General features: G+C 42.3%; 1 protein-coding gene across 1 annotated transcript in view; it reads left to right on the forward strand.

Annotated features, from left to right (window-relative positions):
- The window catches only part of CTSC (cathepsin C), a 34,377-nt gene extending 21,218 nt beyond the window's left edge, over nt 1-13,159 (forward strand). Inside the window, exons 4-7 of the mRNA XM_047691182.1 lie at nt 1,762-1,917; nt 6,087-6,202; nt 10,485-10,616; nt 12,154-13,159. Coding sequence (XP_047547138.1) covers nt 1,762-1,917; nt 6,087-6,202; nt 10,485-10,616; nt 12,154-12,656 — 907 coding nt within the window. The 3' untranslated portion in view covers nt 12,657-13,159. The remainder of the gene's footprint in view (nt 1-1,761; nt 1,918-6,086; nt 6,203-10,484; nt 10,617-12,153) is intronic.
- Nucleotides 13,160-15,090: the final 1,931 nt, after the last annotated feature.

The following is a 15,090-nucleotide window of genomic DNA, read 5'->3' on the forward strand; positions in this document are numbered from 1 at the left end:
GATAAAAACACACAAACATTCTGCATGTAGTTCCACATCTTTCTTACTGTCTTCAGTGCTCCCAGGTTTTTTGACTAGGCAAGGCGGCAGAACAAAGGAGAAGCAGGCTCTTTTATAGGAGAAAGGAAGGGTTGGGAAGGCTCTATGAACAAAAAGTCCACTGGAGTAAACTAGGAGGTGGAAGTATCGTGGCTTCTCATTGGCTGCGATGTGTCAATCTCTGTTGGCTGGGCTCTTCCTCTTACTGGTAGTAGATGGTGTTCACATGCAAGGTCCCTATCTTCCTGTTGGATTCGCAGTTGGTGACCCATAGTAGGGCATGAAAGCTCCCTGCCAACCTCCCTACTCCCGTTTTAGTGTGGTTTCCCTTAATATTCACACACTAAATGATTTCTATACAGTTTCACTGAATAAACTATGTAGTATATGAAGTACCATTATTTCTTTAATCATTCCTTATCTTCAAATGCTTATTAGGTTATTTATAATTTTTTTAAAAGATTTTATTTATTTATTTTAGAGAGAGAGAAAGAGAGAAAAGGAACGAGTAGTGAGCAGGGGCAGAGGCAGAGGGAGAAGCAGATTCCCTGCTGAGCAGGGAGACCAATGCTGGGCTCGATCCCAGGATCCTGGGATCATGACCTGACCTGAAGTGTGACACTTAACCCACTAAGCCACTCGGGCACCCCTAGGTTATTTATAATGTATTGCTATTATTAAAGTGTTTCATTGACCATCCTTATACATACATCTTGAATTTTTATTTTTATAGGAGACATTCCAATCCCAGGCTGTTGGTATACATGTGCACCTCCTCAGGCAAAAGTAAAGGGTGCTTTTTGGACCCTCCTCATAGGTTGTCTCTTCATGTATGAACCAAACCCAAGTTTGCTTTGGTACCAGAAAAACCGATTTTTGTTTGAACAAAAGATATCAACCGAAACTACTATAAACAACAGTTTGTTTAAAATATGAGGAGCGGGATGCATTTCAGAAGCCTGATAACTTTAGAGCCAGATTAAGGGGATTTTTCAGATTTAAAAAATTGGTAAAATTTATTGCTAGAGAGTCTGATGCAGTTTCATGGCTCCCAAGGATTCTTGAGCTGGGTTAATGGGGTCATACTCTGAATGCCTCACTACAAAATGACTTGAGACCAGTGAAGTTTCATGAAGGTTAGGAGTATTTCAGGGATCCGGGGCACCTGGGTGTCTCAGTTGTTAAGTGTCTGCCTTTAGCTCAGGTCATGATCCTGGGGTCCTGGGATTGAGCCCCAAGTCAGGCTCCCCATGATTCTCCCTGCCCCTCTGCCCTTGTTTGTGTTCCCTCTCTCACTGTCTCTCTCTGTCAAATAAATAAGTAAAATATGTTTTTTTAAAGAATATTTCAGGGATCCTTAATAGTTCAGTTTTTGTTTTCTGAAGTTCGATTATTTTATCTGATCATTTTAGTTTATCTAAATTTTGTGTTCTGAACATGTGATGTTTGACTATACCATTGACTGCTATGGAAATTCAGTATCATATGTCTCTCTCTGCAGTGAGGTGCACTTAGCTTATAGATTTTTATACTAAAAACATAAAATAAAGATTATTTTATAGATTTGAATAAAGTGGTTCAGGTACATTAAAAAAAAAAAATGCCTTCCTAAAAGATGATTACACTTTCCACTTAGGTCCAGAGCATAAGGGTACCTCTTTTAATGGAGTCTAATTACATCAATAAAGAGGATAACTGAGGCTACCTTATTTTTGTTGGCAGCTCTCATAGGCTCTACAAGTATAACGATGAGTTTGTGAAAGCGATCAATACCATGCAGAAGTCTTGGACTGCAACCAGATACATGGAATATGAGACACTGACCCTGAGAGACATGATGAGGAGAGGCGGTGGCCGGAGTGGCTGGAGAATGCCCAGGTAATAAAGCATATATCCCTGTATCGCTAGTGAAGGTATTTGTGTTGAAGACCACCCTCCCTTTGAGCCTGCTCTCCCTGGTTTGCCCACCATTCTATTGGCCATGGGAGCCTAAACTTTTTAGGTTATCTTTGTTCTGTCTCCCTCTCCTTTCCATTGGTCTTCTGGTGCTCTCCGAGTACTACTGATGGGTCTTTCTTTCACAACATCTGCCACTTCCATCATTCCCTGGCCATTGTCTACATGCTGGTGTAGGGTTTGATCATTTCTCTGCCGCATTATGATCAGCCTCCCACCTCCTGTCTCTCTAATGCTATCTCTTGGGTCTCTTTCCCTCCCGGGCCCCATTCTGCCATTCTCTGAAATACCAGTTTCATCTTCCTGTATCCAGCTATGGTCATGTCACTCCCTGTTATCTCTTAATACATTTACTGGTAACCAAAGCCATCTAAATGTGACCATGCCTGTATTTAGTACCATGGCCCGTTTTCAAACAATATGACACACAATTACCGAAATCTTTGCTTTCAAGGTACCTCCATTCATGTTGCTCCCTTTGCTTCAATTATCCCTCACCTAGCCTACGATAACCCAGATTTGTCACCTATAAAAATCTCAAAACCTCTTTGTTAGAAGGTCCAGCAAAAAAATTGCTTCCTCTATATCAATTTATCTCTACTAACTACCCTCAGCCAGAAGCAACACTTCCCATCTTTAGCTTACACACCCCATAGCTTACTTCTTACTTAAGGAGATTGGGTCAAATAGACTTCGAATTTATAGAGTCAGGAATTTGGCAGATATTTTAAAAATTTCCTCCAAACTATATATACCAGAATATATGGTCCCTTAACATGGGTTAAATGGCCAAGGATATTCCTGTGATGCCATACTTTGTTCCAGGAGAACTTGGTATAACTGTAGGGCAGAGAACTGGAAACCAATAGGGAGTCAGTGGGACTCAGTAAATTGTGTAGGTAGGTTATTTTCTCTCTTAGTATGTTGAAACATTCTCCAGTTTTCAGAGAATACAATGATTATTTCCTTAACATCTATAGAGTTTTTGGTTCAGATTTTACTTGAACAGGCCACTAATTGGTTGATTAACTGAAATGCATTTCTAACTTTTTCATTCACAGACTAATAATCCTAACACTCTGACATTTTTCAACTACGAGGCTATATGGAGAATTTTCCTATCGCAACTGATAGCATTCTCTAATTATTCTGCCCCTTTCTCAAAAGAATCTCATACAGTATTAAAGTGTGTTCTGAGGAATTTCTAGTCCATGAGACACTCTGGTTAATGGGAATTAGGGAAGGGAGCACGCTGTGTCCCTTCTCAGGTTTGCTAAAGTGACAGAGTTCTACTGTGCATGTGTGAGACAGGAAGTCGAGAACTGTTCAGTGAAAATCCAAAGGAGCGTGAGAGGATGAGGTGTCAGCGTTTGAGCCTACAGGTCTCAGAGCTCCCATGTGAAAGATCTGAGCCTCAGACACGATTGCGTGGCCATGCCTCATGGGCCATGCTGCTTTTATGTTTGATGATTCTCTCCCTCCACCCAACCATCTTTGTTTTAGAGAAAGGCTAGCTTTCTGCAGGGCTGCTTTTAAGGCTAAGGCTCCATTCAGAAGTTTAAAGGTAGGAGGTAGAACTGAGTGAAATGGAAAATACCAAAGCACACATTGTGGTCTGGCTACTTGGTTTTCGGTAGCATTTTTGTACATGAATTAGTTATTTTAGAAGAATCCAGTGACATAATAGAATCTTTCAGAGATTCTTAACTTGAGGTTTACAGAGTCATTGAGACTGCCAGAAGTGTAGAATAATGTACTGGGTATGGTCATCTCCCTGAGTTCCAAGCTTTCACCAGATTCTTACGGAATCTAGAGCCAAAGGAAGAGCCTGTAATGGGTAGTGCACCAGTAATGTTGGCAGTCTTCCTGTCTCACCAGTTCCTCTTTCACTCTTCATTTTCACATGATTGAGATCGATTGTCACATTGTTGGTTTTGTCTGTCTGTACCTTGATAGGCAAACACCCAGCCTTACAGAATGCCAGGAAGAAGCAAGTTAACACTGGCCTTTGGGCCAGATGGTTGCTTAAATAAATGTATCTGCATCATGTTTAGTCCTGTTACTGACGTGGATGATGATGGTGGTAGTTACCATCATAAGAGCTTACTCTATTAAGGATTTGCAGAGACAGAAAGTGTTCTAAGCACTTGTTAATCATTACTACGTTGAGCTTTTATAATAATCTTTTGAGGTACAGGTGATTATACCCATTTTAGTAGGAGTCAGTTGGAGTTTTGTGATGTTAAACTCTTTGACAAATGTCACACAGCTAGTAAGTGGTGAAATCACTTGTAGGAGGTCAGTATAACCCTAAGATACCTGCTCTGAAATTACATTTTGCTGCCACACTTCTATTCCTTCTTTATCTTTCAAATTACATAGTGTATTCCTAAGTATATACAAGACAATTAGTTAATATCTGTTAATTGATCAAATCTTTTGGCCTCTCAGTGTGAAATCACAGAAACTATTTATTTCCATCCAAAAGTTGTTCATACCCTAATTTTTAGTTACAAATTTTTACTTACAAATCTTAAAGGAAGTATCCAAGATTTGTTTCTTGGTTTGATTTTTCCCCTGCCCTATATAAACAGTTTTCATGGTGCATAGCTTTTTTTATGTACCTTGGTTATTTCATGGGTACTATCTAAGTTATATATTTTATGACATTATAACTTCTTTGTATTTGTGATGGTAATTGCTCTGTTTCATGTCTCTTAATGCTGACCTTCATACAGTCAAAGACCATCTCACGTTCATCTCTGTGTCACATACAGCTTCCAGCAGTGTCCCAGCTTAGTTAATATTTTAGTGAAAAGTTGACATTTCTGTATGGAATGTGCTATTTTTAATAATTCTCAAGGTTATGATGGCTATTAATATGTGATTTTTTTTTCTCTCCCTTTATTTCATCTCCCTTCCATTGTGTCCTAGCCTTGACTTAACATCCTCTCTAAAAGGAGCATTTGCAGAAGGGAGCTCCTTGGGAGTACTTACAGAGGACACAAAGAAGTCCAGAAATAATCTTTACCAGTAACTAAATTGGAATCTGGTCTAAAGTACAGGATAACCACTGAAAAGTTGGAATAGTGCAGTCTGGCAATGCCAAGTTGAATGAGAAATTCAAGTAGTTACAGTATCAGAAAAGATGCATATTATCAGGGTATAATAGTAGTGTCCTAACTAAAGAGTTGAAAGAGAAGAGCAGTGAGTTTTACTTGGGGTCTGGTGACCAGGGGCTGCTCTGGGAGCAGTTCTTAAATTAGAAATCAGGGAAAAACCCCTAAAGGGATTTCTTCTAAGTAGTGGGCAACAGGCATTTTAGATAAAAGGAGTAGCAGCACAAAGACATGGAACACTGAAGTCATTTAGCAGACTTGGAAAGCTCCCAAGAAATCTAGCATGTGTAGAGCCGGAATGCTGTTTGTCTTAAATTGCTAATATGGAGAAGCTTGTAGGACGATTTTCTCATTTCCAAACAATGTGTCTATCTATTGTTCCAGGCAACTCTGCTTTTCATGTCTTACTTTACAACTACATTGTATAGGCTGCAGTTCGATACTGATGAAGCATTTTTGTCTGTTGTTGATGGAGCTGGTCAGTCTACTTTATCCTTAGACCCCTAATTTCTGCGCCTCCTTCCCTTCTTTTCCACCTGCCTCACTATTCACTGCCAACCATCTCCTGAGTCAAACCTCGGTAGTTCCTCTCTTCTCTCTGTATCCTTCAAAGGCCATCTTTAACTTCCCATGTGTCTACTTTCTTGGTCAAAATCTGTTTAAGAAAATGCAGTTATTTAAGCATACTAGCAGTAGCATCTCCGTGATGTATAGAACCAGTGTCATTTCATAGAAGAAATAGATCCTGAAAAAGACACAGATAATAAAAGCCACTGACACAACTTAGTGGTGTAATTGATACATTGCATAATGGACATGTCGTATAATGGAAACTCTGATGGGACAAGTGCTCTTTAGGCCGGAATCTAGATTCTAGGCAGCCAGGTAGCTAAAGTCATGGAATTAAAGGTTAGGAAGTCATCCGCAGAGGAAAGACTCTATATTGAAGTCTCATGTGTATTTCCATCCTAGGCCCAAACCTGCACCACTGACTGCTGACATAAATGAGAAGATGTTACGTTTGCCAGCATCATGGGATTGGAGAAATGTTCATGGTACCAATTTTGTTAGTCCTGTTCGAAACCAAGGTAAAAAAGCCTGATTTTTCATTTATTCATTTGGAAATGTTTATTGAACATTTACTATGTGCCACGCTCTTGGGTAGATTCAGGGCATACAGAGATGCAACAGTCATGATCCACTTTATAGTAAAGAAATGGAACATACATGGCCAATGGCCACCTCTTCCTTTTGTATCCATGACAGACCTGGATAATAGATAAGCTCTCCAGCAGAGCCCAGCATTCTTGGGCATACTTCTCAAAATATGTTCTAGCTAGCTAATGAAATTAATCAGTAATAGGTAAGACAAACTCCTGCCCTCTCTCGCAGGAGAGACTCCTGTAGAAACAAAGGATCACCTGGAGTTAAAATTGGTCTTCCTCCTACAAGTGGTTTGGTGGAATCCTTCTTTGCTACTTGTCCACCCACTCTCCACCTCTCCCTGCCCCCCATCATTTAGTTTTAATTATTGTAAGAGCCCAGAAAAATGCATCCTTTAAATTTTATTTTTCTGGTAAAGTAGATTTTTTGAACTGTGTAAGGACATTTTTAATTCACTTTCTGTCAGAACATGACACATGATGGTAAGTATTAACCCTGCTTCCTGAATGGAGGCTTTGCACAGCCCAGATTTACCAAAAGTATCACTCTTATTGCATTTTACCCATTATTTCTGGAAAATTGATCCAATACGAATAGTTAATAACTCTTCCTCTAATAGTACTCGGTAGCAAATTATCCTATTATCCTAAATTTTAGCCAACAATGACATGGAGGATCATTTATGCCATACTCAGGTTTATTACTTCTCAGTTCATTTTGAAGATAATTATAGTATGCATGACTGATTTGTTACTGTAAAATAGATGTAGTATTTGTTGTCTAGAAACATTCTGATTAGTGTCTCCTGAGAGGATTATAAATTAATAACACCCAAAGATAAATTGTCCTTCCCCTTCCCTAGAAACTCAGTGATAATCAGCCCCTCTCATTTCTCAGCAGTCACCACCAGCCCTTCAGTTCCATGCTCAGTGAGTTCTTGCCAAGTGTTCTGAGCAGGCGGAGCTTCAAGCAGATCTTAGAGCCACCAGCCAGCCAGGTTCCTGTCCTACAGATGACATCAGAGATCTCCTCTCTTTGCTTTTGCTTCTACACATTCTTCTGGGACTCTTCCGCTCTAGAGAATATATGGATCCTGAAAATTCTCCCCTACCTTTCCTTTCCCGGGGAGGGCTTTTTTGGAAAGGGGGGTTAGGAAATGAGAGAACTTTGAAGGTAAATTGAGGAATGAATGGAAAGTGAAATTAAAGGGATATTAAGGAAGGATTAAAATTTACTGTCATCAAGCATTCCCTATACCTCTCTGACAGGATTAAGTATATAATGTATGTCAAGTGTTGACGGCCTGATGCATGGTTGGTTTTGCTGTATTACAGAGTATAGAGCATCTAACATCTGTTAAGATTTTTTTTTTTAATGGCTGGGGATATAAAGACTACTGTGGCATGGCTCTTGGCCTAGGGACTTGCCGTTTAGCAAGATCTGCAAGCAAAATACTAAAATACCAAAGGGTAACTACTTCACAGAGAGTTTTTAAAATTCATCGGGGGGTTGGGAGATGGCCAAAAGAGAAGTTTAGTTCCACTTACTTCCTAAAAGATACAGCTGACTGGTGACAAGACAATAATCTTGGGAGGGGGGGTGTTGCAAGGGGGCAGAAATTAGACTCTTTAAAGCCAAATTCTTTGACACTGGTTTTCTTGTAGCTTGGCAAAAGCTATTATCTCTGATGTCCCATATTGTTTGAGTGCTGTAAATATGGTTTGTACAGACATGGGCAATTTTTAAGGTTCCCCTTTTGACTTCCTTTTGGTTTTCTTAAGGTTGGGGAAAATATTAGTTATTTTCTCTTCTTAAAAACAGGGCTACTTGGAAATTTCCACAGACTTCAGGAACACCAGCATTCTAGAACACTCAGAATTCAGAATTACCCAAGTTAAGGGAATTCACAGCTTTTCTGTATTCAGAGAGTAAATTAAGATTAATGAAAAGAAGAAATATTGGCAGGACAAATGAGGTCTCACCTTTACACTTGAAAGCAGCTTTAAGCACCAGCCATGTAGCTGGATTTCTTCCAAGTTTGAGAGGGAGGAGAAGCTAGGAAATTGGAAGGCTTGGACTTTCTGGGTTCTTCTCTGCGCTATGCTATCTTTATTTACTATTGTATCTTCAAGAGAGAGGGGGAATGTCTCTCAGGTCACGTTAGTTAGGAAATGCAGTGTTTTCCTACTGTCCAAACTCTAGTTCATGTAAGCCTTGTTCTAAATACCATCTGTAGGGGCTCCTGGGTGGCTCAGTGGGTTAAGCTGCTGCCTTTGGCCCGGGTCATGATCCCAGGGTCCTGGGATCGAGCCCCACATCGGGCTCTCTGCTCAGCGGGAAGCCTGCTTCCTCCTCTCTCTCTGCCTCCCACTCGGCCTACTTGTGCTTTCTCTCGCTCTCTCTCCGACAAATAAATAAATAAAATCTTTAAATAAATAAATAAATAAATACCATCTGTACCATTAGCACTGGAATGCAGAGACCTTAACCCTGTCTGTTCCACGCTGTTCATCTGACACACAAGATAAAAAGAAATGCCAGGAAGGTCCAGTGACTTGCCCAGGGCCACACGGTTGAGTGACAGGCTGAGGATGGAGAAGACTCCCGACTCCCTCTTCTTAGCTCAGTGTGTTCTCTGCTGTGGGAAGCTATAGCTGAATACACTTAAACCATGTAAAAATAACATTACCTATTTGAGGTGGTGGAAATGTATTCACTACAGACCTCTGAATGGGTCAGATCCCCTTACTCTTTTTTTTTTCTTTTTAAGAATTTTATTTATTTATTTTTACAGACAGAGATCACAAGTAGGCAGAGAGGCAGGCAGAGAGAGAGAGAGAGGAGGAATCCCCATGGATCAGAGGGCCCGATGTGGGGCTTGATCCCAGGACCCTGGGATCATGACCTGAGCGGAAGGCAGAGGCTTTAACCCACTGAGCCACCCAGGCTCCCCAGATCCCCCTTATTCTTTTTTAAGCTGTAGTATTCTTAAGGGATAATAGACCTTTTAAAATCTGCATTCTAGCCTTGACTGAAGAGAGGCATTAATTTTCTTGGCAGCTGACACATTCTTCTGGGAACGTCACTGGCTTGAGGAAAGTCATCTCTTTACCTCATTCCCATGGTGTCTCTGTTAACAGCATACTCAGTTCTTGGATGGACACATGGCCTAGCCCTCTCACAGTGCTGGATGGTCAGATGAGAAGAGTTCTGTGTTTAGTAGCAAGAGTGATTATTTCTGTGGCCGCTATGGCCCAGGAATGCCGGATGATCAAAATGGGGCCATTTCCAGATTCCTGGGATGTTATTTATTAGAAGACTCATGAAAGGAACACTGGCTTTGTCAGTTTATTCTCGCTGATCTAGTTCTTTGACACTCTATCATTTGAAAGCGGGGTCCCAAGGATAGTGTTACTTGGATGGTTCTAAAAACAAAATGTGCCAGTTAACTTTGGCCTATTTAGTGACAAGATGATGGGGAAGAAAATGTGAAGATTCTTTAAAGTAGATGCAGACCTATAAACTGAAAAGAACAAGGGCTGCATTAGGAGATTGTATTGTATCTAAAAAGGCATCACTAGGGGCACCTGGGTGGCTCATTGATTGTCTGCCTTTGGCTCAGGTCATGATCCCAGGCTCCTGGGATCAAGCCCTGCATCGGGCTCTGTGCTCAGCAGAGAGTCTGCTTTTCCCTCCACCTCTGGCCCTCTCTGCCCTGTGTGCGTGCTCGTCGTGCTTTCTCTCAAATAAATAAATCTTTAAAAAAGAAAATGCTGCTCTTGAGATACTGAAAAGCTCAGCTCACATATATCCCTCCAAAGGGATCTCTCAACTGAGAGGCTCCATGTGCTATAGACCTATATCATTTCTTCGTTGTCAAGAATACTGTCAAATGCTTTGCGGAGACAAGGGGAGTGTTTTGGGTTTCATTTTGTTTTGTTTTGCCTCCTACAATAGTCTCAAGGAAAGCCCCATGTCATAACATTTGCCTTTTGGTGAAAAAGCTGAGATCTTTATGTTTGCCTATGCTGTTAATAGGATTTGTCGATCGAATCGTCTGTATTGGACTGATCCTTATGAACAATAGCAGCAGCACTCGGTATAAATATATTAACTGCATCTCTCCCCTCGGATTTGTAGATGTGTCCATGTTTCTTTGTGTTTCAGAGTTCCCTTAGGTTACATGTCTTTGCTTTTGATCACCAGCATCGTGTGGAAGCTGCTATGCATTTGCTTCGATGGGAATGCTGGAAGCGCGAATCCGTATACTAACCAACAACACGCAGACCCCGATCTTGAGCCCTCAGGAGGTGGTCTCTTGCAGCCAGTATGCTCAAGGTGAGTGTCGTATTCCAGGTGCTGTTTACCTGGGTGTAGCTGGCCATGGTCGACAAAGGTAAAAGGATGGTGTGGCACAAAGCACAGTCAGAGCGCCTGGGTGCAAGTTCTGGAGTTCAAGCCTTCTCACTTACTAACAAGTGCTTCTCATGGAATTCACTGCACCATTCAGCAAAATGGCAGTATTTACTCTGTACTGAGTGAGCACCAGCTCTTCGGGGCCGTTTATGTACGTTATCCAACAACGCTCAAAACCCTGAGAGGTAGACAGCCCTATATAGCCCTATTTACAGAGCCAGGACAGATATGCAGTTGTTCTATAACATTTTGAAGGCCACATAGATTCTAAATATTAAAGTTTCAGTTCCAACTAAACTTTCACTCTGAATCTGAATTCATATTACAGCCACGCTAACACTGGTTTCTCTCTAGGGGAGAGTGACAGATGTGTACTTGGCTTCCAGAACAGGCCTTGGATGACGATGTAGAAAGCCCAGCTGCCATTGATTTAGAGCAAAACATTCTCGTCGTAAAGTTTTCTGCTGTCATCCCCAGATTTGGCCACTAGAAAGTGAAACTGCTTAGGAATGATTCTTTGTCATTGGACCTTTTAGTCTTTCTGAAATATTTATAAAACACCACCAAGGTGACTTCTAGGCCCTGGGGACTGAGTATCAAAGACAGTCCTTACCCTCATGAAGCTTAGACTGAAGTGAGGAAAGTAGAAATTAAAGAATCAAAGGAACGTTGAAGAAAAAATACAGGCTTGTGGATGTGCATAATATGGCCAGGACTGGAGGAGGGTGATGGGAACCTGATTTAGACCTTCTTTTTTTTTTTTTTTTAAAGATTTTATTTATTTATTTGACAGAGAGAAATCACAAGTAGGCAGAGAGGCAGGCAGAGAGAGAGGAGGAAGCAGGCTCCCTGCTGAGCAGAAAGCCCGATGTGGGACTCGAACCCAGGACCTGGGATCATGACCTGAGCCGAAGGCAGCGGCTTAACCCACTGAGCCACCCAGGCGCCCTGATTTAGACCTTCTTTGTAGGAGGTGGTCAGAGCAGACTTCCTTCAGGAAGAGCCATGTTGTGGTGTCTGGCTATTTAGTAATGACAAGAGTGGCCAACTTGTCCTGATTTTACATGAAGTAACTAATTTACTCCCACAAGGAAAGTTCTCTTCCTATCTGTATTTTACAGACAAGTCAACAGAGGGACAGAGAAGTGAAATTCTTCCCACAGTTTAGGATTTGAACCTGCATGGTCAGGCTTCAGAGCCTCCCCACCTAAGCACTAGGCTATAGTTACTTCCACCCCAGGTGCCAGATAACTGTGCGTTCATGCGATGGAGATGAGAGGACAGGTACTTAGAGGGCTGTGGGCCAGTGGACCAAGTAGCATTTAAGCTAAGAACAGCTCCTCAGTGTAGCAGAGAATTAATGGAGTAGAAAAAGAAAGGGGGGGGGGGGAAGGGGGACCATTTCTTCCGTGCCGCTCTCCACGGAGGGGTGATAAGTGTGTGTGGTATTCCTCCTCAGGCTGTGAAGGTGGCTTCCCGTACCTCATCGCAGGAAAATACGCCCAAGACTTCGGGCTGGTGGAAGAGGCCTGCTTCCCCTACACGGCCGCGGATTCGCCGTGCAAACCCAAGAAGGACTGCCCCCGCTACTACTCCTCCGAGTACCACTACGTGGGCGGTTTCTACGGGGCCTGCAATGAGGCCCTGATGAAGCTCGAGCTGGTCCATCACGGGCCCATGGCCGTCGCTTTTCAAGTCTACAATGACTTCTTCCACTACCGCTCGGGGATCTATTACCACACGGGCCTGCGGGACCCTTTCAACCCCTTCGAGCTGACGAATCATGCCGTTTTGCTGGTGGGCTATGGCACCGACGCAGCCTCTGGCATGGATTACTGGATTGTAAAGAACAGCTGGGGCGCCAGCTGGGGGGAAAACGGGTACTTCCGGATCCGCAGAGGAACGGATGAGTGCGCCATTGAGAGCATTGCCATGGCCGCCACACCGGTTCCTCAGCTGTAGGGGGCGCTCCCGGCCCTCCCTGCTCACCACTGGCGGGTGGGGGGAGGGGTTCGTTCCCGGAGGGGAGCGCCTTAGAGCAGCACTCTCAGGGATTCCAGGTAGATGCCTATGAAGATTGTTGCCTTTAAAATTAAAACTGCCTTTGATTTGAACTGACCTCTGGCCTACTTGACAGCTCTGCAGTAACAAAACGCAGGATTTTGTTAATCATTTGTAAGTCAAACGTGTTACATTTTTTCCAAGCCTTTGTGAGAACACAGACTTACTTTTAAATTGTAAAAATCACAAGAGCAGGGCACCTGGGTCCCTCGGTTGAGCGTCTGCCTTCGGTTCAGGTCATGATCTCAGGGTCCTGGAATTGAGCCCCAGGTTGGGCTCCACACTCAGCAAGGAGTCTGCTTCCCCTCTGCTTTCCTCCCCAGCCCCCATGACCCACACCCACCTTCCTGCTCAGGAGTACATGCGCGCTCTCTCTCTCTCAAATAAAATCTTTAAAATAAAAATCGCAAGAAAATATGGCAATGATTATTACATTTTTAAAAAGTTTTTTTTGGTAAGTGTTCAGGTGATACAGATTACAGAATTTATATACATGCTTCACAGTTTTCACCACTGACTAGTTAGATTCATGGTTATTATGTATGTAAGTACTTTAAAAACACAAAGAATGTGAGTGTATTTCAACTGAAACAGCAACAACAACAAAACAACTATGGACCTTTATAACAACAACAACAACTATGGACCTTTATGCTAAGGAGTATACTCAAATAATGACTAGTTAACCTAAAATTATCCCCTGGATATTTGATAAGCCAGAGGCCAAAGAGAGAAATGAGTTTTGATGAAACTGGGTTGGTTAAACTTTCTTTTGGCGTATCTTGCCTCTGGAAGTATTGGTCAGCCTTCACTGGGTGAGATTTACAGCCTCATTAGTGGAAGTTAACAGTTTAGATTGGGACAGATCTTTGAGGTCTCCAAGGGATATTTCACAGTGATATGAAACCTCTTCGCTGAGTTAAACAGATGGTATCTATTAGAAATGATGTGACAATCAGGCAGATTGGGTGGTCAGAGTTCAAAAACATAAGCAAAACCCACAAGCCTCTTGGATCCAGTAGGGGCCATAGAGCTCATGGGATCTGCTCCTCTCTCTGCATGGAAAGAATGACTAGCTTAGAAAAAGGCAAGTGATTCAGTCAAGTCACTAAGTGGTAATGACTGGGTCTGGTTAGAACCAAGATCTAAGGCCAGTTCTCCCTGAATGCTCTACACACCGAGTCTCAGGGCTTTCCACCAGAAAATCTAAAATGACTAGAGATACTAGGTATACACTTAGAAATTTCACTTTGATGTTGTTAAGCGTCAGAGTTTTGGAACCTCATGGGCTTTTTGTATTGCAATTCACTACAATGACGTCTTTTCTCTCCTTGCAGGAGTATGCCCCGTGTGTAAGGTGTGGCTTCTGGGGTGTCCTGGCCCCGGCCCCATATCTTTGACTCTCTCCCTCATGGTGACTCAAAAGCAGACACTCTGAATGCTGGGCAGAGCCAGGACGCTTGGGTCCCTCGGTTGAGGGACCTTCATGTGGAAGGCCTCCAAGGAGCTATGAATGCTCTCTTAGTCTTGCTTTATTCCTCGCCTTCCTTGTTGCTATTGTGAAAGTGTAAATTGACTTTGAAACCAAGCATGGATTTATTTTTCACTAGAACTTCTAGAGATATTACCTGTCAGGTTAACCGATAAGGTATTATTTAACAGGAAAACAGGAGCTATCCTCTGGATTTCTACCTGCACAGCTGTCTGCTGACCCCAAAGAGAGTAAGTCGTGAAGATACAGGGAACCCGTGTTTTGCATAATTTCATGAGAACCTGGGCTGAACTCTTAAGGAAATCATTGCTGGTATCATTCATAAAATACTTCAGCAAATATTGAAAAACTACATAGAGGTGGGAACTCAACTGGTGATGGGGAGCAATTCTCCCAAGTGTGATTAGTTGACAAGCCGTGGTTCTCGGGGACCCTAACTTTCCTGACATTATGAGAGGGATTACCCAGACTGAGAATCCACTGCACTTCAACCTGCATTTATCTGCTATGGGAGTCTGCTTTTCCTGTTTCTAGATGACAGAGATCACTGCTTCATCCCCTGTGTCAGAATTCATTAAAGATGGCGACTAAATGGAACATCACTGTTCCTAAAGACCTGTGATTCAACTCTTAAACTGTAGAAAAAACAAATTTTGTAATCTCAAACTTGTTTATAGTGGTGCTAATAGAACATTTAATCACTGTTGACAGATTGAGCTCTGCAAAAAATGGAATGGGAACTCTGGCTAAGCTCCCCAAGGACCTATCCAGGAGAACGGCATTGTACATATGGAGACACCACCATTCACAAAGGAAAGTGAAGTTTTAGCTGGGCGGTCAAGC

This window comes from Lutra lutra, chromosome 10 (genome assembly GCF_902655055.1).
Source record: "Lutra lutra chromosome 10, mLutLut1.2, whole genome shotgun sequence".
Lineage (NCBI taxonomy): Eukaryota > Metazoa > Chordata > Mammalia > Carnivora > Mustelidae > Lutra > Lutra lutra.